Source organism: Sinohyriopsis cumingii, chromosome 7 (assembly GCF_028554795.1).
Source record: "Sinohyriopsis cumingii isolate HCF-2022 chromosome 7, ASM2855479v2, whole genome shotgun sequence".
NCBI classification, from domain to species: Eukaryota; Metazoa; Mollusca; class Bivalvia; order Unionida; family Unionidae; genus Sinohyriopsis; species Sinohyriopsis cumingii.
In genome coordinates this window covers 117,088,361-117,111,111 of record NC_142967.1, presented here as the reverse complement: position 1 = coordinate 117,111,111, position 22,751 = coordinate 117,088,361, and the positions used below count along the sequence as shown (strand labels likewise).

General features: G+C 38.2%; 1 protein-coding gene across 1 annotated transcript in view; it reads right to left on the bottom strand.

The window, feature by feature from the left end:
- Positions 1–2,072: 2,072 nt before the first annotated feature.
- LOC149795995 (protein zyg-11 homolog B-like) overlaps positions 2,073–22,751 on the bottom strand; it is a 48,108-nt gene continuing 27,429 nt past the window's right edge. Inside the window, exons 5-10 of the mRNA XM_089963908.1 lie at positions 21,864–21,926; positions 12,522–12,632; positions 10,242–10,371; positions 9,659–9,729; positions 4,509–4,571; positions 2,073–2,144 (exon numbers count right to left, since the gene is read on the bottom strand). Coding sequence (XP_089820034.1) covers positions 2,073–2,144; positions 4,509–4,571; positions 9,659–9,729; positions 10,242–10,371; positions 12,522–12,632; positions 21,864–21,926 — 510 coding nt within the window. The remainder of the gene's footprint in view (positions 2,145–4,508; positions 4,572–9,658; positions 9,730–10,241; positions 10,372–12,521; positions 12,633–21,863; positions 21,927–22,751) is intronic.

Here is a 22,751-nt window from a genome sequence, read left to right as displayed (position 1 = left end):
CTTTGACCGTTTCTTCATCTACTCTAAAGATAAAATCCTTTCATCATCTCTCCTTAAATTGCATATGTGGAACAAATTTGGAATTTCTCTTTTATGCCGAGATATTTAACCAGTGAATGTAGGTGCTGATGGACAAAATGAAATTAGCATAGAATAAACGATGGGGCAGATTTCAAACTGCTCAAGTTTATCACCTTGTGTAAGTTATTAAAAAAAATTAAAATATGACTGGGTGTAGTCAATAGTTTTCCTTCTTCACTAGCAAATACAAGTACCTGGAGCGGCAGCAGTCTTTGTTTTAACAAATGTGATAGATTTTGTTGATATTCAACATTCCCATGACCGGATTTGTTCTAGATGAGATTTTGTTTGGACAACGAAATTGCATTATGTCTTCTGTTTTGAAGATAACATCGTAATGTCTTCCAAGTATAGCTGATAAATGAAAATGGTAAAAAAATGTTTTCAAATCATTCATGTTGTACAAAGGTGAGTGAAATGGAGCAACCATTAAATGGCCTAAAACCTTGGATAAAACTCACTGCAACCGACAGTTAGTCTGTTTGAAACTATCTTCTTATCAGTGAGAATTGCACATAAATGTATGATAACTATATTTCTATCTGTAGTCTACATACTTGAAATAGGACCATAATGTCTAGATACATGAAAGAGCACCACCTACCTTCCAAAGATGGAAAAACCACCAAGCTCATATGTGTATCGATATGTATCGTATCGCAGGCTGCGTATCGTGAATCGTATCGATAAGGGGCACATGTGTATCGTTTCACCCTTACTATAATGACAGTACAATGTCATGAAGTAAAAACAATTGCAGTCAAGAAGTGAATGATAGAGATATCCTCCACCCACTAGTATTCTACACTGGGAAACATGATCATGCAAATATATGCGAGATTAAAGATGTCTGAAGCTAAAACGTGAATACACTGATATATAATATAGATTTGAAAATAAATGCATTGGACAATAATGTCCTGGCCATACACATAGGTGAATATGAGAATAAAGCAGTCTGATACTAAACCTGAATGTTCTAGCCATAGACAAACATGAATATAACATCAAGCACTGACACAAAATTTTTGGATGTTGTGAACATAACCCATCTGACACTAAATTTGAATGTTGTGAACATAAAGCAGTCTGACACTAAATTTGAATCTTGTGAACAGAGCAGTCTGACACTAAATTTGAGTTGTGTAAACAAATCATTCTGACACTAAATTTGAATGTTGTGAACATAGACCAGTGTGACACTAAATTTGAATATTGTGAAAATAAAGCAGTCTCACTAAATTTAAATTTTGTGAACATAAACCAGTTTGACACTAGATTTGAAAGTTTTGAAAATAAAGCAGTCTGACACTAAACTTGAATGGTGTAAACAAAGCATTCTGACACTAAATTTGAATGTTGTGAAGATAGACCAGTGTGACACTAAATTTGAATGTTGTGAAAATAAAGCAGTCTCACACTAAATTTGAATGTTGTGAACATAGATCAGTCTGACACTAAATTTGAATATTGTGCAAATAAAGCAGTCTGACACTAAATTTGAATGTTCTGACTTTCCACGTGCATGAGTGTGAGGGAACAAAAAACAGTTTGATACTAAACCTGATTGCTCTGACCTTACGCCTGTATAAATATAAAATTGAAGCAGTTTGACAATAAACCTGATTGCTCTGACCTTACGCCTGTATAAATATAAAATTGAAGCAGTTTGACAATAAACCTGATTGCTCTGACCTTACGCCTGTATAAATATAAAATTGAAGCAGTTTGACAATAAACCTGATTGCTCTGACCTTACGCCTGTATAAATATAAAATTGAAGCAGTTTGACAATAAACCTGATTGCTCTGACCTTACGCCTGTATAAATATAAAATTGAAGCAGTTTGACAATAAACCTGATTGCTCTGACCTTACGCCTGTATAAATATAAAATTGAAGCAGTTTGACAATAAACCTGAATGATCTAAGCTTTAAGCAATTTAATATCCTAACCGGGAAAATAAAAGGGAGAGAGAAACAATGAGAAACTTACTTCAACAACAGTAGCAAATCTGTGCGCATAAGACTCGGATGCAGTTCTTCGACCTGAACAATGTTGTACTGAAACAGTTTTAAACACATTAATAAAATTTTTGTATGTGCCACATGCACACAATTTAAAATTAGATTTAACATAAGAAAAATAACAACAAAAACGTGCAAAATTAGACCATACGTTGATAGCCTGACACACAGTGATCTAAAAGAAACATGTAGTAATAAGTCAGATGCCTTAGGTTGAAATACACCAATGCCAGGATAATATTCAGGTATTTGGGGTACCTGGTGCTATTTTGACAAATTGTTTAATTGTGTTTCCACTTTGAATGATGTCAGCTTGGCTAGATGATGCGATTGCATCTTTGTTTGAATGTAAAATATCTTCAAGCTAGAACTCTAACCATCACATTTAGTCTGAGATGCAATGACAGCGAGGGAGAGAAGGTTGTTCTATGAGTACATTTACATTCATGCGAGTGTTAATACCTAGCCATACTTGATGGTAGGTGAAAATACTTTAGAGATAACTATGGACGCCAGACTGTTTCACCCATATCTTTCTTATACTTTTGTTAGAGAAGTCACACAAGTAAAAGGACTGTTAAATCAGAGGCAATTTGTTATAAATCATGTCCCAAACCAACTTCTCAAAAGGTTTGATCAAATTGGCTCAGTTGTTCCAGTTTGATGTTGAAATATAAGGAGAGACACCAAAGCATTTTAAAAGAGCATGACTTGAAATGTGATCAAAACTGGTCTGGACATTTGTCTGGAGGAGCTGAAAAAATATTTACATATGATTGTTACGGACAACACGCCAATGCTAGGCAACCATCCCAGTTACAATCTGGGCAGATATGTCCTAAAATCATTCTACTAAGCCTGACTGAAATTGATTCAGCTATTCTTGAGAAGACGTCAAAAGCTGGTATCCCTATAAGTGTTACAAACTTCACACTGTTGTTAAGAAGCCACTACAAACACAGTTTGGATAGAGCATATCCTAAAAAATTTCTAACCATGTTGATCAAAATGGCTCAGCTGCTCCCAGGAAGGAAAACGCTTTTGTTTGTTTTAGTTTTGTTTGGTTAGGGAAGTCGGACCTTTACTAGGAGACTTTCGCAGACAAATCTGATCGTGTCCTAACTACTTTTCATACTAAACTTTAGACTGCATCGACAACTCAATATTTTGTTTAGTAAAACGTGGTTTTTCCACCCGGCTGCCAAAGATTCCACGCTATTCAAAGTCTGGCCACAATTTTGCTAGAGCATGTCGTAATAAACGCTTCTACCATGTTTGAATGGAAGATTTCAAAATAGGTTTGCCAAATAGTTGCAAACAAAACCACACTGCTGACAGATGAGCAAATCATAATGTAATTTTGAAATAAAAAATCAGATGAATCACTCCTACAAAGTTTGAAATTGGCACAGCCATTTCATAAGTCGGAAATACGTTTCTAATTGGTTGCTAATGATGTCACAATATTTCTAGGAGTCATCACAAGTATATTGTTTTGACAGTATGTTTTAAGAAACGTTCTTACCAGGCAAGGTTACCAAATTTTCAATTAGTATATACCGCAATTGCACTTTTGTCTCGAAATTTACTTGTAACCAATAAAATTACTCTCATACCAATGTACATACTTGTATCCAATGAATCTGATATAATTCCAATGTGTATACTTGTATATAATGCATTTGAGATCATTCCAACATACGTAATTGCATCCAATGCATTTGATATTATTACTTTAAATATATATGTATGTTGTTTAATGAATTTGGTCGGTAGGATTCAGTTACACAATCGATCATTTTTGTACAATGAAATGTCTGTGCAATCAGGTTATGGCAGAACATCATTTGCTAACTATTTTTAGCGTCTAGTATACTGTTCATTATCATTTGTATTTAGGGTAATGCTGTCGCAAACATTAGCTTTGTATAATCATTGACTTGTTTCATCATTTATTAAGACAGATGACATAGCCTGTCTTTCATCCAGTTTTTCTCATTGTTCATACTGCTACAATACAGACTGGTAATTGGTGACGTAATATTACTTAGGACATAGGTTAACGATTTTATTATACATAATAAGTATTCATTTTACAAAAGCAGATATTTTCAATCACATTTTAATACCTATAGTCACGGAAACCTGAATTTGGGTCGCACTGGCACAATTTTGGTGGATGGGGTAAGTATGAACCAGTAATCAACGGTATTTAAAATATTTAATCCACTTTTGAAAACCTTACCAAAGTGTAAATGATGGACATAATGAGAAAGAAGCACTTAATGCCCCTTTCACAGTTACGTCAGAGCATGAAACGTGGAGAGCTGTAAGAAAAGAATATTTGTTCAAAGCATGACAGGCAATGAGTCGGAGAATGAGAGGCATTGCGATATTTACCAGTGTTTCCAGAAGCAAGTGTTCCACAATTATCCTTCCGCAAGAGATCAGTTTAGTTGCTGCCTGTTGAAACAAGAATGTTAATAAACCTTTTTTCTGAATGAATAGCGCTTTCAGGAGTTATCTTTCATAACTTATGTCCCTTTCCAACAAAAGGCAGGAACTGTCACGTGAACTAAATTTAGAAACATTATTTCATAAAGGTAATATATAATAGTCTAAAATCTAGTGAAGCATTTGTTAGGTTTTCAATTTTTTAGAAAATAATGAAATGTAAGAACTGTCTATTGCAAAAATATTACACGTAGAGAACACCGCCTCCAGCATTCGGGAACAATAGTGATAAAAATCATTGCATAGATGGCCATTATGGCTGCCATATTAAATGTAAGATTGACACCAAGTTCACTTATGATCATCAACAGTCTTTTGATGGAAGTGACGTGTCGATGTTTTTATCCAGTCAGGAGTAGTAGCAATGAAGCAATGACAAGATTTGCATGATGGTCATCCTACTGGTCATGCTTGATGTCCGATCAGCATTTTTCAGCTCTACAATTTCTCTACATTTTTTCTACAATTATTATATTTTCTTAAATTCTTCTATGATAACCATGACAATAAGAAGCCTTTGCATTGACCTTTTTGAAAAGTATTCAGCCCTGAGCTCTTTGAAAATTCTAAAGTTTTCATTCACATTCTTTGAAAACACCGAATTCAGTTACAAATGTTACATGCTCTGCGAGTTTGTATTTTTTTTTTCTTCCCAAGCATGTTATCCACATTTCCCATTATTCTGAAATATGTCAGATGCAAATTATATACTCAGATACTTAATCGATAACTACGTATCATCGTTAATGCCCTGTTGCAAAGAGTAAACTTGTACATGTCAGATCTTCACTTGTGTATGTCAGATCCTCACTTGTATACGTCAGATCCTCACTTCGATATGTCAGGTTCTCATTTGGATATGTCGGATACCCGATTGTCAAACTACAGACTGATGAACAGAAACGAGATCATTTTGGACCCACTGCTGAATTCCTTCCAGTTGATTGTGTCTTGTCTTGTGTCCCGAGAGGAAGCAGCCAATACTATTTCAAAAATATTGTACCTTAACGGTGTAAAAATGTCCGTTTTAATTATCCCCAACAGATGTGACTGAGTGGAGTTTTGTATTGATGATAGAAGAGAGAGAGAGTGTGTGTGTGTGTGTGTGTGTGTGTATGTGATGATGATGATGATGATATGTGTGTGTGTGTGTGTGTGTGAGAGAGAGAGAGAGAGAGAGAGAGAGAGAGAAAGCTTGGGGATTTTTAATGTTTTAACATTTTTAGAGCCATATTGCTACGATGTCTGCTGTGTGGCAGGTTACAGTGATGACCAGATCTTGCTTCAGACATTTAGTAGCATGTCCCACACAGTCACATTATCCCGACACCAAGCCGACCAGTCCCCAACACTAACCTATTAAATGTCGAGTGCCAGTATCTTTTCTTTACAAGTCTATGATATAACTCGACTGAGTTTCGATACTGCGACTTCCAGCATCCGAGGCGGAAGCTCTAACCACTTAGGCCACCGGAGCTGTCAGGGATGGAAGTACTGATGCTGGATTTTTACAAAGGAAAACTGGTTGACATTACAAGGAAACCAAAGCACGATTCCTAATGAGAGTAAACATCCCTTCCAAACTGATAAGCAGGTAGATCGCTTCTTCTCCGCGCTGACGCTACATCAAGAAAATGACTTTAATTCCAAGAGTTTCAAAGGAAACGTCACTCCAAAAATTCACGAGTTGAATTTGACTGTCCACAAAACACATAAAATGTTACATTTTGGGGTCAACGAGGAAGATAAAGAGTCTGTGTGGAGAAAAGTACTTTATAAGATCATTCTTAGTGAGTATCTAAACAAATGGATTGACATTTGAATAATTTAATTGTTTATATGGCAGCCCTATAACGTTTGATTGCAGGCCTATGAAAGTGAGCCAAGTATTAAAAGAAGTTGTGAACTGTATCAGAGTGGATTTCTCTAGAGATGACACCCATCCATCCCTCTGCTCTTTGGGAAAGTGGAAAGCAGAAATAGATTTGTCAGCCTTGACCTTGCCTTTCCAAACTTTTGTTTCAGTTTTGGAGTGAATTTATGGGGGAGAGCTACTTTTTGTTTTGTTTGCATATCTATTTTTGTTTAATTTGTGGCTGACCCATGCTCAAAAAGGGTTGTGTTTGTTTACTGTCCGATTTTCGACAGGCCAGAACCGATGCAAGGCACTCAAACCTGGAGATGTAGAGTGGAAGATTTAGGATATCGAATGAAGTTTCTGGTCCCAGGGATGCAACTGTACGATATTTGTCTATGTTGTCGTAAAAAAGAATTCAAAGAATCCAGACCTCAATCTCCAGGGAGGTGAAGAAGCCACTCTGAAAACACTAGTACACGTGGACCATGTGACTAAGCCTTAAATGCAATCTTTAAGAATTCCTTGCAAGGCAACATATGATAATGATTAATTTTTCCGTAACTAAAGGAAGTTGCTGAACACGGTAAATGTGTAATGTTATGTTCACTTATGAAATTGTCTTTGACTCCAAAACTTCAACAAAAAAACTTAAACGAGAGCTGAGGAAAGGAGACAGCTGAAATTCCCACTTGTGAAGCTACTCGAGAGGAATGAACCTTGTATCTCGAGGCTGAAATTCAAGGTCTCAATGTAGCAAGGGAGGGGGACTCATCACGCTTTATTATTTTTTCCCGCCAATTCCTGACCTTTGTCCAGCAATTGCGCAACTTTTGTGACCATTGGTGAGTGAGAGAGTAACAATACATCCGTTTTGGGACAATTTTACTAAGCCAGAAGAAATCTTACTTGAAAACGTAGGGTTATTATGTTCCTGTTCTAAATTCGGAGAGATTCAGGAGAATTTGTACAGAATGATTCCTCTGCCGGGAAGGCTGGGAGTTAGGGACCTTAATAATTGTGACTATGCAGTGGGGTGCGACGGAACTGTCCTTAATAGACTCATGCTTGAAAGAGCAAACATTCATCCCATCTATTTAGGGCATATTCCTTAACCCTCTGGTTCCTTGATGGCCTTTTCTTCGTAACTTCTGATGGTCTTTGGACCTCGTCACTGGGAGCTACACGTACCAACATGGTTAAAGAGAAATATGGGGAAGGAAGAACGTTGGTCCAATTTCCTTTCAAGGGATCACGCATAAAAGAGGCTCTGTCTGTGTGGTTGGATAAATAAGTAAGATAGCCGAAGGAATTCGAACTTATCCATGACGCTATATCTCCATTTAGCATGTTTTGATGGTCTGCAAGCGTTACCAGTTATCTTGTGATAGGTGTTTTGTGCCCGATCGGTAGCCGTTGATCGGTTGTTTGTGAAAGAAATCTGGAAACCGTTGGTCAGTGTTTGGTGATACATACTCAGTGATAAGTTACCGGTCATTGAACGGTAAATTGCGGCCAGTGGCAATCTAGATTTGAGGGAAGTTTTCGCAGCACTGAGGAGCTAGAGCGACGTTAAATCTTCATCGCTCATCGCCCGACCTCGCGTATTTTGGGAATCGTGCCCCTCCCCTGAAGGTTATGCACGAGTAGTCTCGTTATTATGGCTAAGTTCTTGTCCCACATAGCTTATTACTATGTTTGATCTTGGGACGGTGATTCCCTAACCCTAATGTGCTTGAGTGATGCACTTGGACCCAGCAAGCTTATTACCCTTAACGATAGAAGATGCCATATCATGTCTAAGAGGGGTGTCGCTCCTTCCTTTCAATGGGAGATACACAGATGGTTATCCAAAAAATCTTTTACACAGGAAGTAACACTACTTCTTTCCTGGAAGATAATGTCCATCCCCATTGTATTCGGTCAGACGTTGCCATTTTCACTATTTGAGTTTTATTTGAACCAGAAGCAAAAATAAGTGTTCCTTTTCTCTTCTTGCAGGTTCGACGACATGAGGAAAGGTTCTAAATATCGCCTGACCAGACAGACAACAATTGGGGCATCCGTCCATTGATGTACATTTAACGCACGACATACAAATTGTCTGAGTGTCCCATGAAACATTCTTATGCCCATACTTATCAACAGTTGGAGACATCTGTAAATGAAAGTTCTACAACAAGAAATGTTAGTATGATAACAAAAAGTATAATAGCAAAAAGGGTAGGGTCAGCCTCATTCTTACTCATTACTTATCTGTAATGAAAAACGAAAATATAAATTTATTCGATTTATTCCGTTAACGAATTAAGAACACAAGAATGGTAGGCGGTTCGTCGTGTGAAATACCCTATTTAAAAAACCGCCACATATCATTTTTTCTTATTTATACGAAGAGAGGATAAGTTCGATAAAAGCGTGAATCTCAAGTCCTGGTATTTTAGAAAAACATCATTTGTATCTATTGTTTCTCTTTATATCGCTTACAGACGTGGGACAACAGGACCATACCAGAAACTAACTGGACTTTATGACGTTGCATTCTATGACTGGATGATAGCTTTAAGGAGGGAGGGATGGAAGGACAGAAAGACATTAATAAGACTCGTATATATCCCCACTTCTAAAGCCTATAATTAAACCAAAAACATCATTGACAATGACATGATAAAAGTGATAAATACATTTTTATACTCACAAGTCGAATGAAGACAACATATACACTGAGTAGAGCCAATGTTGTTTATTCAAATAATCCCTTTACAAACTTCAAGGACCCAGATCTGCCGGTAGCTCATGTAACGGTAGATCCTGGTATGTGCAATATGCAGCTGGACTCAAAATTAAATACATATGGTACGTATAGTGTATGTTCTGCATGCTGGACTCAAAATTAAATACATATGGCACGTATAGTATGGTCTGCAAGCTGGACTCAAAATTAAATACATATGGCACGTATAGTGTATGTTCTGCAAGCTGGACTCAAAATTAAATACATATGGCACGTATAGTATGGTCTGCAAGCTGGACTCAAAATTAAATACATATGGCACGTATAGTGTATGTTCTGCAAGTGAGACAAGGAATTATAAAATTAAATACATATGGCACGTATAGTGTATGGTCTGCAAGCGAGACAAGGAAGGATAAAAGGATAACATAATGCCTAATAGATTACCTCGAACATTCTCATGAACAGATCCAAACCTTCTTCATCCACAAACACTTGACACGCAACAGGTGAATAAGCTGCAAAGAATACCAAGAATTGTGAATTGAGTACCTTGCATGTAAATTCATTCACCTTTCAAGTCCCAGGATTTGTTCATTTTCAGAGTGGTAAATGTTGGCTAGTTGCACTTACCTTCAGTTGTGTATAGGAATGGCCATTGCCTTCTTTTCAACCTCTTTTTATCATATCCAATTATCAGAGACAGCGGAATAGAGAATACAGTCAGAGTATGAATTCAATCTGGCCAATTATAATCCTACTACATGATGGGTTAGATAAGACGAAGTAAAAATAGTCAATCGATAAAATTTGCAATATGTGTTTAAAATGTACCGATCTCTCCCTCCCTCCATCGACAAAGCAATTATTATTTGTCCAAAGTAGGACAACAATGTACGTGATTCGACTTATGATTTAAATTATTTTACACAAATTATAACACTGCTGCCGATAGAGTGGCTACAATACAGATGGTTCCTACTGCTTGCTATCTGCTAATGGAAGCATGATTAAAAAAAAGTATGGTTACCAGTCAAGTTCCCAAGCGCACGGAGTACTCCGTCAAGAACGACTTCAATCTGTTCATTTGCTATTGAGTGTTCGACAAGCTGGAGCACCTTCTTCATGTAGCGCGGATTGGCACCCAAATCGGTGGAAATCTATAGGAATCAAAACCAAGCATTAAGTATGAGGCACGGGTGCAGCAATTGGAGGCCCGTTCACAGTGTAAGGAACAAAGGTCAGTAGAGAGATAGGTAACTCGTCTGAATTAAACTCTTGAAATTCAACACCTTCAGGATCTCATTAATGCAACATCCGACTTAAAGCTAAGATGTTGAATGACAAGAACCACAACTGTCTACAATGGAGTCGACCAACAAAAAAACCCATTAGAAATGCATATGTGTTTATTAAACAATGCTTACATAAAAATTGCAACAGAATACGTTCACTAGTTCTTGAACTAAGTTATTTACAAAAATCCTATGTAAAGATACGAAGCTGATCAAAAAGGGTCATAACTTTCAAGGTATGTATGGGGAATCTTGCAATAGTGACAGACAAGTATTACATAATTTAAATCAGTTTCCCCCTACCAGCCATCAATTGTAAAAGTAGAAATACATTATCTGTCACTGCTGCCTTGCTGAAGTTTTCAATGCTGAGAGAGGATGATGGCCTCAAAATATGGTATAAAAATGAGTGTGTGTGTGGTTTAGATTTTTAACGTAGCTTTTACAATTTTCCAGTCATATCGTTACGATGTCGGCAGTGTGGCAGTTTAAAGTGATGTCTAGCACTGGGGCATCATGCCGCAGACATGTTGCATGATGTCCCACCCAGCCACATTATCCTGACACCAGGCCGATCAGCCCTAACACTAACCTCTTAATGATATGTGCCAAGCGAGGCATATATTAGTACCATTTTTGTAAATCTTTGGTATGACTCGGCCGGGGAGAACCCACAACCTTCCGCATCCGAGGCGGACGCTCTAACCACTAGGTCACCGGAGCTGTCCGGTATCAAAATAATTACTCGTCCTTATAATGGGAGTGTCCCACTACTGTAAGCTGCCAGCAGATTTATAAATGTGCTGTCTCTACTGGATCCAAGGAAAAATGCATTTTGCTCTGGTGTGTCAAAGACGATCGAAGGTAAATGAAGGAAGTGTAATCACCTAAACGCGGTTCACAAAAAATACTGTAATGACGACTGATTAAGATAAGCTGGTGAAGAAGTAATAGCCCTAATTGCATGGACTTTCATTCTCAGTGAGATAGTAATAGCCATAATTTCATGGACTTGCATTCACAATGATATAATGATGTGCCCTCTTGTTAGTGAGGACAATCCGCCTATACATTATACCAGGAAAATCTGCTGCGAGAAAGTTGGAGACTTCTGTAGAAGGATTTAAACCTCTTTTCTTACTTGAAACAATTCTGACTGGTAAATAAGGATGGAGGCCTTGAAAGAGATGTTCCTAGAAGGGAAGCTGGTTGCTCTCCTTTACTATAAAAAGGACACAAGTATCTCTGTCATGCCCAACTAAACCTCTAAAAGGACTGCTAAACAAACACAGAGATTCTGGGAAGATGAATGGATGTAGAATGTAAAATTGTTTGGGATTGCTTCGCACTTTAGGGAAGAAAGACGATGATGCCAACGTCCTCCTTTGGCCATACTGGCTGCCTCGCCTAGATTAAGATGGGTGATGCTTAAATTGAGGTTTCTCCTAGAACTGTTGAGACTGCATCCTTTTAGCAAACAAAGTCTCGTGAGGTGGTCTGAATGAGAATGCGGTGAGACTTCTGAAAAGTCTATCTCCAAAGTAGTAACCCCTAGAAGGTTATTACTCTGGTCCAGTAAGACCTCCGACTTTTCCAGATTTACCTCACTGCGCAAGTGAAGCAGCTCTGCTGGTACTACCAAGGACTTGGACACTGCATGCCTCATCGTTTTGGCTACCGCTTCCAGTAAGAGCTAAAAATTACTGGACAAACATTCCTCTTTAGGAAGACTGAAAGAGACTGTCGAGAAAATGAACCTTATATGAGGCTATGGTTTCAAGAGACAAACAATGTCCACGACCTATCCGATATCTATCTATCAATATCGACCTATCTACCGCGATGTATTATTCTATTCACAGAAAAACCCAAGGTATTCCGAATAGACGATTAGTTGCCTGAATATGGTCTGGTTTCCAACGTGGTCATAGTCTTTACCCGTTGACGGACAATACAAAAAATTAATTGCAACTGCCAACAGTAAACTTTATTAACCATAAATAGTTAATGCTTACCTTAGCTGTAAGAAGTGCGAACATAGACACACACCTAAACATCATTGCTGGAACATCAAAGGAACAAAGACACTCCATTATCAGCGTAGCAGCGTTATTGATGTCAGATATCTGCAAGATAGAAAACGAAGACATATACTCTAATTGATGATCTCTTTGACATGACAGTAGCGATTGGCTAATTTCAGTATGCAGGGTTTTCTGTAGAACTAGTATTATATCGCATTGATACACACAATAATGTCTAAGAGTTCCAAGACTTCTGATTGTACTGGGTCAGTGGCTGAAGTGTTCTGTGTCGAGAAATACATTGAAGGATTGGATATGCAGGTAGGGGGTCTAATTGTAATTATGCGCTACTTACTTGTTACTGTTGAATAGATTACCCTTTACGCAATAGAAAACTCCTTTTACGTGCCAGATTTATCATCTAGAACAGGTACGACGACACAAGCTGACCCAACGACATAGGCCCATGTGAAATAGCGCATCTACATTTTTTTTAGGACTTTAACTAATGAAAGACTTCAAAGTAGATTGAAAAGACGCACCGGACAGTAATGACAGATCAGTATTACACATTTAAAACTAGTTTTGCCTCGAACACGCCACCCACAGAAGAATAACTGGTTGTAATATCAGAACGTTTACCATTCATTCCTGCGTAGCTGAATTTAACAGTCAGGACGGATTTTGATGACCTCAAATGAAACAAAATTAGTCACTTCAGGGAGAAAGATCCGCTGAGGTTAAACATAGCGGTTGCTTGGGTCACTGTATGAGCCGCAGCTACTAGACCCGAACGAAAAATACGTAGCTCTGATTTGATAAGGACCGAAGGAAAAGGAGAGGGTTGTGTGCGATCACCAGAAACAGGAACAGACATAGAATCAGACTAAAGATCTCGGAGAAGTTGTGTGATGGGTCCTAAGCATCCATTATTTCGCCTTGCAGATGTCTGCTCTCTCGACAGTCTCGGTGCTAGTTAGTTGACCATATCTGTATAAGAAAGCAAGAGCAAATATGTTCTTCGCATTGTCCTTAACAATTTGTTTTTGTTATTGATGGAAAAGAATCAAGTACCGAAGAAACATCTCGGAGTCTAGAAGGCTGTAAACTTTATCTACTACCGGGCAGGATTGGTGGAAGGGTTTAGATATCTTAGAATCGCCGGGCGAATCTTCTTCTGTTAGTCTCCCGAAAAAGAAAAAAAAAAACATCGTTGTCCACAAGACTATTATGACTGGTAACATCCCTCCCTCTCTTAAAAAAGTTGGCGACCAGTGATTGGTTACCGGCCACTCATGTCTAGGAAAGGAACCCTCCAAATTGCTTAAAAAGCTAGAACGTCTCAGTCCTTTTAGGATTTCACGAAAGTTGTGTCGCCTCACATGGGGTTCGGGTACCTGGAGTATGTTGATCCTTCCCAAAGGGGCGGAATCAGTCTCCATGATAGGACGCGGCGCTGCCCCGTCTGGTTGTAAGTATTTCCTTGTGATGAGGAAGGGTTTGCCTCTCCGTCCTATAGTCTAGGGAAGGGGAATGCGAACTTTATTGCAGCTTTAAGACTATACCCCTTCAAGGAGAAATGAAGCCTTCTAAGAAGAAAATGCAAACTATTACATAGGGAGGGTACTGATCTTTCACCTTGTATTCGGTAAGTGAACTAGATCACCTAAATTGAATTTCTTTCTTCCTTAGAGGATGGTAACAGCTGCTCTCTATTGGAAGGTTCTGTTCACATACCCTCTTATTCAGGATATGTACTCTATCCCATTGCCAGAGAATACACTGATATCCTCGGTATTCTGAGGAAGAGGACGACGAACGTTTCTCGGACCATACACAACTCATTCGATATCCGTCCGTTCGTGGACACTTTGTACACAAAAAGCATTTGTTGATGCACCATGTAGCCGTTTTACCCACACTTAATCCACACTTTGTGAAATCTAACATAAAAAGTATGACAAAGAAATTTCATATAACAAAAGATCATGTTCAATAAAGCCACTGATGCGTGATCACCTTGTTATCTTTACTACTCACCCGTGAGAGAAAACTTCAAACGCGTGAATACACCAAGGTGGAAATAGAGGCAAAGATGCATAAACTATGACAAAAATGAAAACATTCAGAGATAAAGTGAATTTGACGATCAGCTAGAAAGTTTAGTTTCCCTAGAAGGTAATTCCCGAACCAACAAAGGGAAGGAAGGATAGTGAGCTTGTCGGGCTCAAAAACACGGAGGAAGGTTAACCATTGTGGAAGGAAATGACATAATAGTAATAGGTAAATGCATTACCGATATTAAAACACGTTTTGTGAGTACAAGATTGCAATTCTTGCAGAAGACATAATTTTGTATTTTGTAAAACCAAAATTACATATTACATGTTAGTTATTCAAACACAGTTTGGGAACAATCAAGCAGTTTCTTTAATTACTGTTATTTCATTGAAAGAGGCAGTAATTATAACTTTGTAGTACCAAGGATAATTATTATATCCTCTTCGGCCTTTTGCAATAAAAGAATGAAATGTCGTACAATAATACACATGGCATTCCAGCAAAATACAGGTTTAAAACTGATATTGTTATGTAAATTTGATTTAATTTATATTTGATTTACTTTAATTGTTTGTGTGTTTTAATTTTTTTATTCCATTACATACTATTGTAATGTAACTATTGTCTAGAATAGAGTTCAGTTCTGACGGATTTTGTTTGACGTAAACAACTTTATTATAGAGACATTGTATCTAATGCTGAGCAAATTCCTAACCTTGATTCAGAAACAGTGGCATTTCTGTTAAACAATATGTTTTTATATTTATTTCATTCAATCCCCGAGTAAGAACCATTTATTTCAGTTAAAGCCATACTGGGAGTACGTGATGTTAGGCAAGTAAAAATATTCTATTTTGTTCCAGAAAGATAACCATGTGACTCTCATCCGGGCATCTGTTTTGCGATGTAGTGTTAGACTTATTACTGCTGTTTTGAGAAAGAATAGTCTTTCGTGCCTTAACACTTCAGACATCCAGGTGTTTTATGTTGTGTCCAGTTTTGGGCTAATTATTTTATTTTCTTCAAATTATTTGGATTTCAGGTGATCGTTTTCCCTGGAAATACTAGTGCTCTAAATTAATTCTTGGACAAGGTCATTTATCGAAATTTATACAGAATTCAATAACTGGAATAATATTTTCTCTGATTCAACAAGAGACTTGACACTGCAGCACTTCGCAGGTTACAAAAGACGTCATCATCTTCCATTTTGGATTTCATCGGGATTCAAACTCAGTTTCATTCAGGACTTTTTTCTGGGAATTCTATTTTCTAATCCTTGGATTATTTTTGGATTTGATTCGTAAAACTAAGTTCTTTTTCTCATTTTTACCTTGTTGATCTGGGGAAATAAATTGTTAAATTGTACAAAGCTTGTTGTCCTCACTTTTCTGTTACGTTTTGTAAGAGCCCAGACACCTAACAATATAAAGCCACTCTCAGCCAAAAACGCTGAACATTGTGAAAGAGTTTTCTTTTTTTATTTTAGGTAGGCTACTCTTTTTTAAATGAGTACTTCAATATTTTCTCCAGCAAATAACGAATTCATGATAAATGTTGCTTTCCATGTTTATTTCCATTCTCTTCTACTTTGTTGTACTTTTCATCTGGCTAAAATTCTTTTATTATGTTTGTCACTGAATTGTTTGAACATTTTTAACGTTTGAATTGTTGTAACCTTGTGTTACTTTAATCTGATTTTTATATGATGTTTATCAAGATTTTGCCAAGTAAACCTTGAACCACAGGAGTCACCTTGGTAGTCAGATTAGGATTATCTGATGATAGTAACTGAACTCACATTTTGTTCAAGAACAGCATGCCTTAATCACCAAGCCACATGGACAACTATGCACAAATCTGAAGGTATTCACACCAGAAATCTTTTGAGAAAAAGTTAACATCTCTTTTGTTCAAATAGTATCATCAGCCATGCTTGATTTTATATTGCCTTCATTTGTATAAAGTTTGAAACTATTTTAAGCTAGGATGCTTTTTGTCACATTTTGTCAAATTCTACTGAACAATCGTCGTGAAGAAACCATTTTAAAGGTTTACTAATTTTCACTGATGTTACCTATATTTGATAGAAGATTGGAATGATTTTGTACAAATCTTACAGATATTAGTGAGATGATTCTCTCTCTCTCTCAGATTTAGTAACATTATGATTAGCATTTCTTAAAAGTTCATTAATAAGGTCCGTGTTTCTTTAATAATGGCGGATATATTTGATGTCAGATTGGAACCATTGTACTTATCAGGAAAACCTCTATCTCGGGATACGTTTTGTCAAATTCTATTTGGTAGTTTTCTTTAAAAAAACAATTTTCTTTTTTTAAATATGTTTCTTCGCAAATACTTAACCAGTCATTACACCTTAGGTGAACTACTACTACCTAGCAAATTGAATGTTTAGCTGAAAAGAGCTAAACATTATCTGCCCACATAGGTGGCAGCCGTTCAGAGTGATCTCCCTTTCATATAGGGATCGTCTGCAAAACCCATGGATGTCTCATTTACTATTAAAGCGTTAGGCACGCTAATTATAGGTATGTAACAATGAAAGGATGTGAGGGTGCATATGTATTATGATTGGGTAAGTCTTCACGAAGAAACATTTTACTTGAAAAAATTAGTTTCTTCTTTAAATATGTTACCCAATCGTAATACCTTAGGCGAATAGGTAAGAAGTGAAGAGAGGTACATTCCCTCACCCGGAGACGCAGTTTCATGTCCCCCATGGTATGTGTGACAGCGTCTAGGTAACCCGACTGGAGAAGACTATCTGTAGCGGAGCTTATTCGAAAAGGGAAACGTTTCCTTCGTGAAAATTCAGTGAAGTCGTGTAGCCACGTCATAAGAAGTTCACGAACGACCTGGAAATTCGACATGTTGTGCTATGGCTATAGGTCCCATCACATCGAGTTGACCCCTTTGGGAAAGATCTCTGAGGTAAAGCTGAAGAATGTGGACTCAGATTTCGACACCAGGCATGGATAATATCAGTTAGAAAGCAGTTCCGGTCAAAGACGATGCTTGTAGCAATTTCTCTAACCTTGTAAGCCGAAATACATAAATTCATCTGAGTTGGAGTTATTTCTAGAGTTACAGAGCGAATAACCCACATAATCCAGGACTAACCGGCCCATGTGGTTATATTGTCTGTCCCTGTTTGAGAAGTAAAAATAGGCGTGATCTCCCTCTACGCAACGGCACGGTCTTTTTAAGAATACCACTTCAAGGCTCGTACAGAATCCTATACGTGGCCTTGAGTGGAAGTCTCCGGAATAGACAATGACTTCAGTACAAAGGTTTGGATACTCATGAACGGAAGCCTGCTTTTGGCGACGAAAGAGAGAACCGTCTTAAGAGAAAGCTGACCCGTCTTGTCGGAACTGCAAGTAATTCGAGTCTCCTGATAGAGCATGTCACGGCTGATTCTGTCTGATGTCGTTAACGTGACAATGAAGCAGGTCATGTGTGAAATGTGAGTTAAAGATGCACCTGAGAGCGATTAATATGGTATTTAGTTCAACTAAGTTAGCACACGTGATAGATTTCACGTTGTTCACAGAGCTAACGTTTTTGGCCGTGTATAATCAACGTTGGAGAGGAGGTAAGATAAGTATTTGGTTTGTCCGATATCCTTCCTTCCATGACGAAAGGTGGCCGCGATTGTGGAGCGGTAACCTTTGATTTTGTCTGGTGCTAAGTTTGTCCCGTCGAAGAGCCATAGGAGGATGTAAGCAATTGTAGGTATAGATACCTGTAGTGGTATAATGTGTTATTGTGTACACAACGTCTTAAACATTTTCCATTTGCATTCGCACGCTTTCAGAGTGAAGGGCCTTCTCGATTCAACCATTTTCTTCACAACTGGTTCAGAGAACTGTTTATTTCTGAGGACTGTTTAATATGGCCCAGACGTGCCGGTTCCGTGAGTCTGTTTGGTGTCAAACAACTGCCTGTTGTGGTTGTTTGCGAAGATGATGGAATTTTCCAAGGAATTTCCGTTTCGAGATTGATGAGGTCGTTGATCCAAGACGTTTCCCCTCTGAGTGGTGCAAAGAGGACGATGCGACACTCAGATTCTCTAGTCCATGTATCACCTATGGAATCAGAGGGGTTGAAAGGTATGCATATACGTTCAGGTCTCTCCAATCATGGATAGCGAATGGGATCTGGGACTAGTACGACGAAGGTTGGGTGATTCGTATTCGCAAACAGGTCCACCAATGGTCGGTCCCATCGGGTGCATATCTGATTGAAAACCAAAGGATATTGAGAACATTCCTTCTGTATAAGCTGATTTGTCCGGGACAAATAATCTACTATTATGTTTAGACGCCCAGCAATATGACGAACTTGGATGTGGATTTGTTGCTGACAATATCCCTTTTGAAAGTTCCACACTAGCATATCAAAGGACTGGGAACTTGGTTACATTTTGTTCTAATATATAACTCATGTTTCGCAGGAAATCGTCCATGTAACTTGATGTTGTCGCCTTGGAGATAGTCCGTACACGATCTATAACACGGTTTATCAGACGAGCTAAAAGCAAGGGATTGATGTTGAGTCCAAATGGAAGCACTCGGAATTGATAAACAACGTTGTTGAAGACGAATCACATGAACTTCCTGGAAGTCTCGTAAATAGAGGCGCGAAGAACCAAGGAGCGTGAATGAATTGATTGACGGCGCATAAGTTGGTGACAGGATGCAGATTGTCGTTTTCCTTTGGGACTAAGAAAAGGCTGGGAAAAAATCCCGGTGAATTATCATTGCGAACCATCTCTGCCGCCGTTTTCTGAAGTAGTTCGTGTATTGCTTGCTGAATGGTGGTGAATTGGAATGGGTCTGTCGGAATGTTTTTGTAGCTGATGAGACTTTGGACAGATGCATTTTAAAAGCGATGCAGAGTCATTCAGAAACCACATACTGGGTCCATTGATAGTCTTGTCAAATGCGGCAGCAAAATATTGAAGCTTTTCGACTACCAGCATCTGTGAGAAAAGCGGTGTGGAGACGATGTTATTTTTGTGATGAAAGTAGTCGTGTAAAGATACTTTGGCGTAAGTGATCGCTACTTCTCATTCTTCTTTCATTTGGTTTAAGAAAAAAGTAGTTTTCGACGTTAGGAATTACGATAGGAGAGCTGATCAGAGGGTGTTGTTCGAGTCGTTACCCTCCGTTCCTTTGTTGCTTTTCTGACTGACTGGAGTTTCGTCTCCTTAGGGGCTTGTTTGCACACCTCGCCGATCTGTCCATTAAAACAAAGATTAGCGGATAATGGCTGAGATTGTAGCTCGGCATTATTGTGATCCGTAAGCAACGTGAGGTGGAGAGCAATGCCAACTGTAAATTCTCAGCTGCTTTGACGGCATTGGATAAAGTATGTTCAGCAGCTCTGTTCAAGACCCGGGCCTATCTAGAGACCGTCATCCGTGCATGTAATGTACAAGTCGGAGTAAGAGGTTATGAGTTCTGTTCCACCTGTTGGAAGAAAGTCATAGATACAAACTAAAAAACAGAGCAGACGAACAATACATTGCGGACGAATTGGTGAGTGCCATTGAAAGATTTTAATCAATATGATTATAGTATGATTTTGTCATCACGGTCAATTTTTGTAATTTCCAAAAAAATAAGGCTTGTGTAGGTCAATATTAGAGCCGCCGACGAAAACTTGACGGAAGGCGCTCTATGAGAAAAAGAGATGGTAGATACTGAGGTCATGTAATTAATGATTTCAACAGTTCAAAATGCTTGTGTTTCTGCCGAACTGCGGAAGTAATTTAAAGCTGATTTCTTCCTTTTCCATGATAAGATTAACAGATGCTGCAACCCCGGTCCATGTAGTTGATAAATTGGAAGGAAACGGGTAGAACACCGGAGGCAAAAGGCGAAAACCTTCTTCAATGGAATCTGTGAAGGCTGTCTTTTCGCGACATAGTGAAATCAAGAACTGAAGAAGGATCCGGAGAGAAAGCATTGTCGTCTTTACTTGCATGGGATGAGGTGTTGCCTGATTGAATAAGCTGTATTAAAGTATCGAGGTCTGCCGATGGCAAAACCCGTGGAGCGCCCTGAAGTAGAAACGGTGATTTCCAATCTGTTACCGATTAAAGAGTACCTTCTATTGCACCAAAGGTTAAAAAACAGATGGCACGTACTAGGCTCGGCATCGTAAATGGAGTGCAGTAAGAACATATGTGGGTTAGACTGGTCTCCATAATTGCCTGTATAAACCTGGTTCGACAAACTGGAAGACAGATTGATTTCCTGGAACTTACTGAGTCATTTATCCCTGTAGATTTATTGTAGTAGGCTGAGAACGGTTAAAAAAATGAAATAGGCCATGTTTGTACGGGGGCAACGTCTTCCGAGCCGTAGTGTTGGGACGGGTTACGGGATGTTCGATCCACGTTCCCGGTCAGTGTATCGGTGTATCGGTGAAGCGAATAGAGTTTGTTTTTTTTTTTCGTTCGTTCGCTCGCTGTTTATCATCACGGGTTTATTTTGTGTAACGGCAAGCATACTGTGTGGTGGATAATTTGCATAAGCTTAAAAGTTTTTCAAATCCGTTGAGTGATTTTCATCAGAATTGTTTGGAGATTTTTCAGGTTTAGTAATGGCAGCCATATTTGATAGTGAACTGGCATAATTCGTTTGAAAGACCTTTATGCCAAAATGTTCTATGTCAATTTTGGTTTAAGTTGTCCAGTGGTTTTTCGAGTAGAAAATTCAATAGCAAGTATTGATAGACAGCATTGCCATACCATCAGCTCAGCTGGTCTTACAATTACGTGAGCTAAAATATTTCCAATTTATTTATGTTCTCCAGTTTCTTGGTAATAATGTGTTTATTTTGTAAAAATAGGTCCTTCCATTCTATAATTACGTTCGTTTCTCATAGAACAAATCTGACAAATTGCCAATTTCCCAAACAGGTTACTTCTTTTTGGGATTGACAACGGGACCAAAATACTAAATTTGCACTTTGATAAAGCACAGTGGGTGCTCCTATGTTTAGAAAGGCATTGTTCTTTACATTAATGTATTAGATCGCATGCAAACAAAGTATTGCAAGTTTTAGAAATGTCAGTTGAAAGTCAGCCTTTGAAGGTAATGGCTCATTAAATTAACACAGAAGGGAACTGTAAACTTTTTATCATGCTCAGTAGATCGTAACTCTTTAGGAATATTCACACTAGCTGTAATTCTTGTAATTGGCAACAGACGATTAGACCAGATAATGGAAACTTACCACATCTTCCAGAATCCCCTTATTGCTCAGAGTGTACAGGGTGAACACTGCACGATTCTGAATCTGAAAACGAAATGGTATTTTCATTGATAATTAAAGCACACTCAGTGTAAACTGTTCATATTACACTCATGCTCGTGTATAGTGTCACAGAGTGCAGTTCAGTGACATGGCGTAATTATGACACTTCAGCTATGACCACTCAACAAGTAATGGTTAATTGGAGAATACCACTCCAAATCACTTGGACAAAATGTGGTACACCCGACAAATTTGCGCAATTATTTTACTGTTTCCCAAAGGATTCTCAACATGAAACCAACTCAACTGGTCATAAATCAATTATAAACAAATTCGCTACATCATGCCAAACTATACATATAGCCCCTTAATATTCCACGGTGTAGTTAAGTGTACATCACCGGCAGCTAAAGAATATTAAAGGCATAATGTTACCAGTAAAACAAAAATGGAATATAAAATAAATACAGAATAAACACACAAAAATCGCCTTGTCCATCAAATGGAACATTTTTATGATTGCAGTCAACTGCCTTGCCCATCACATGGAACATTATTATGTTTGCAGTCAACTACCTTGCCCATCATATGGAGCATTGTTATGATTGCAGACAACTGCCTTGTCCATCACATGGAACATTATTATGATTGCAGTCAACTGCCTTGCCCATCACATGGAACATTATTATGATTGCAGTCAACTGCCTTGCCCATCATGTGGAACATTATTATGATTGCAGTCAACTGTCTTGTCCATCACATGGAACATTATTATGATTGCAGTCAACTGCCCTGCCCATCACATGGAACATTATTATGATTGCAGTCAACTGCCTTGTCCATCACATGGAACATTATTATGATTGC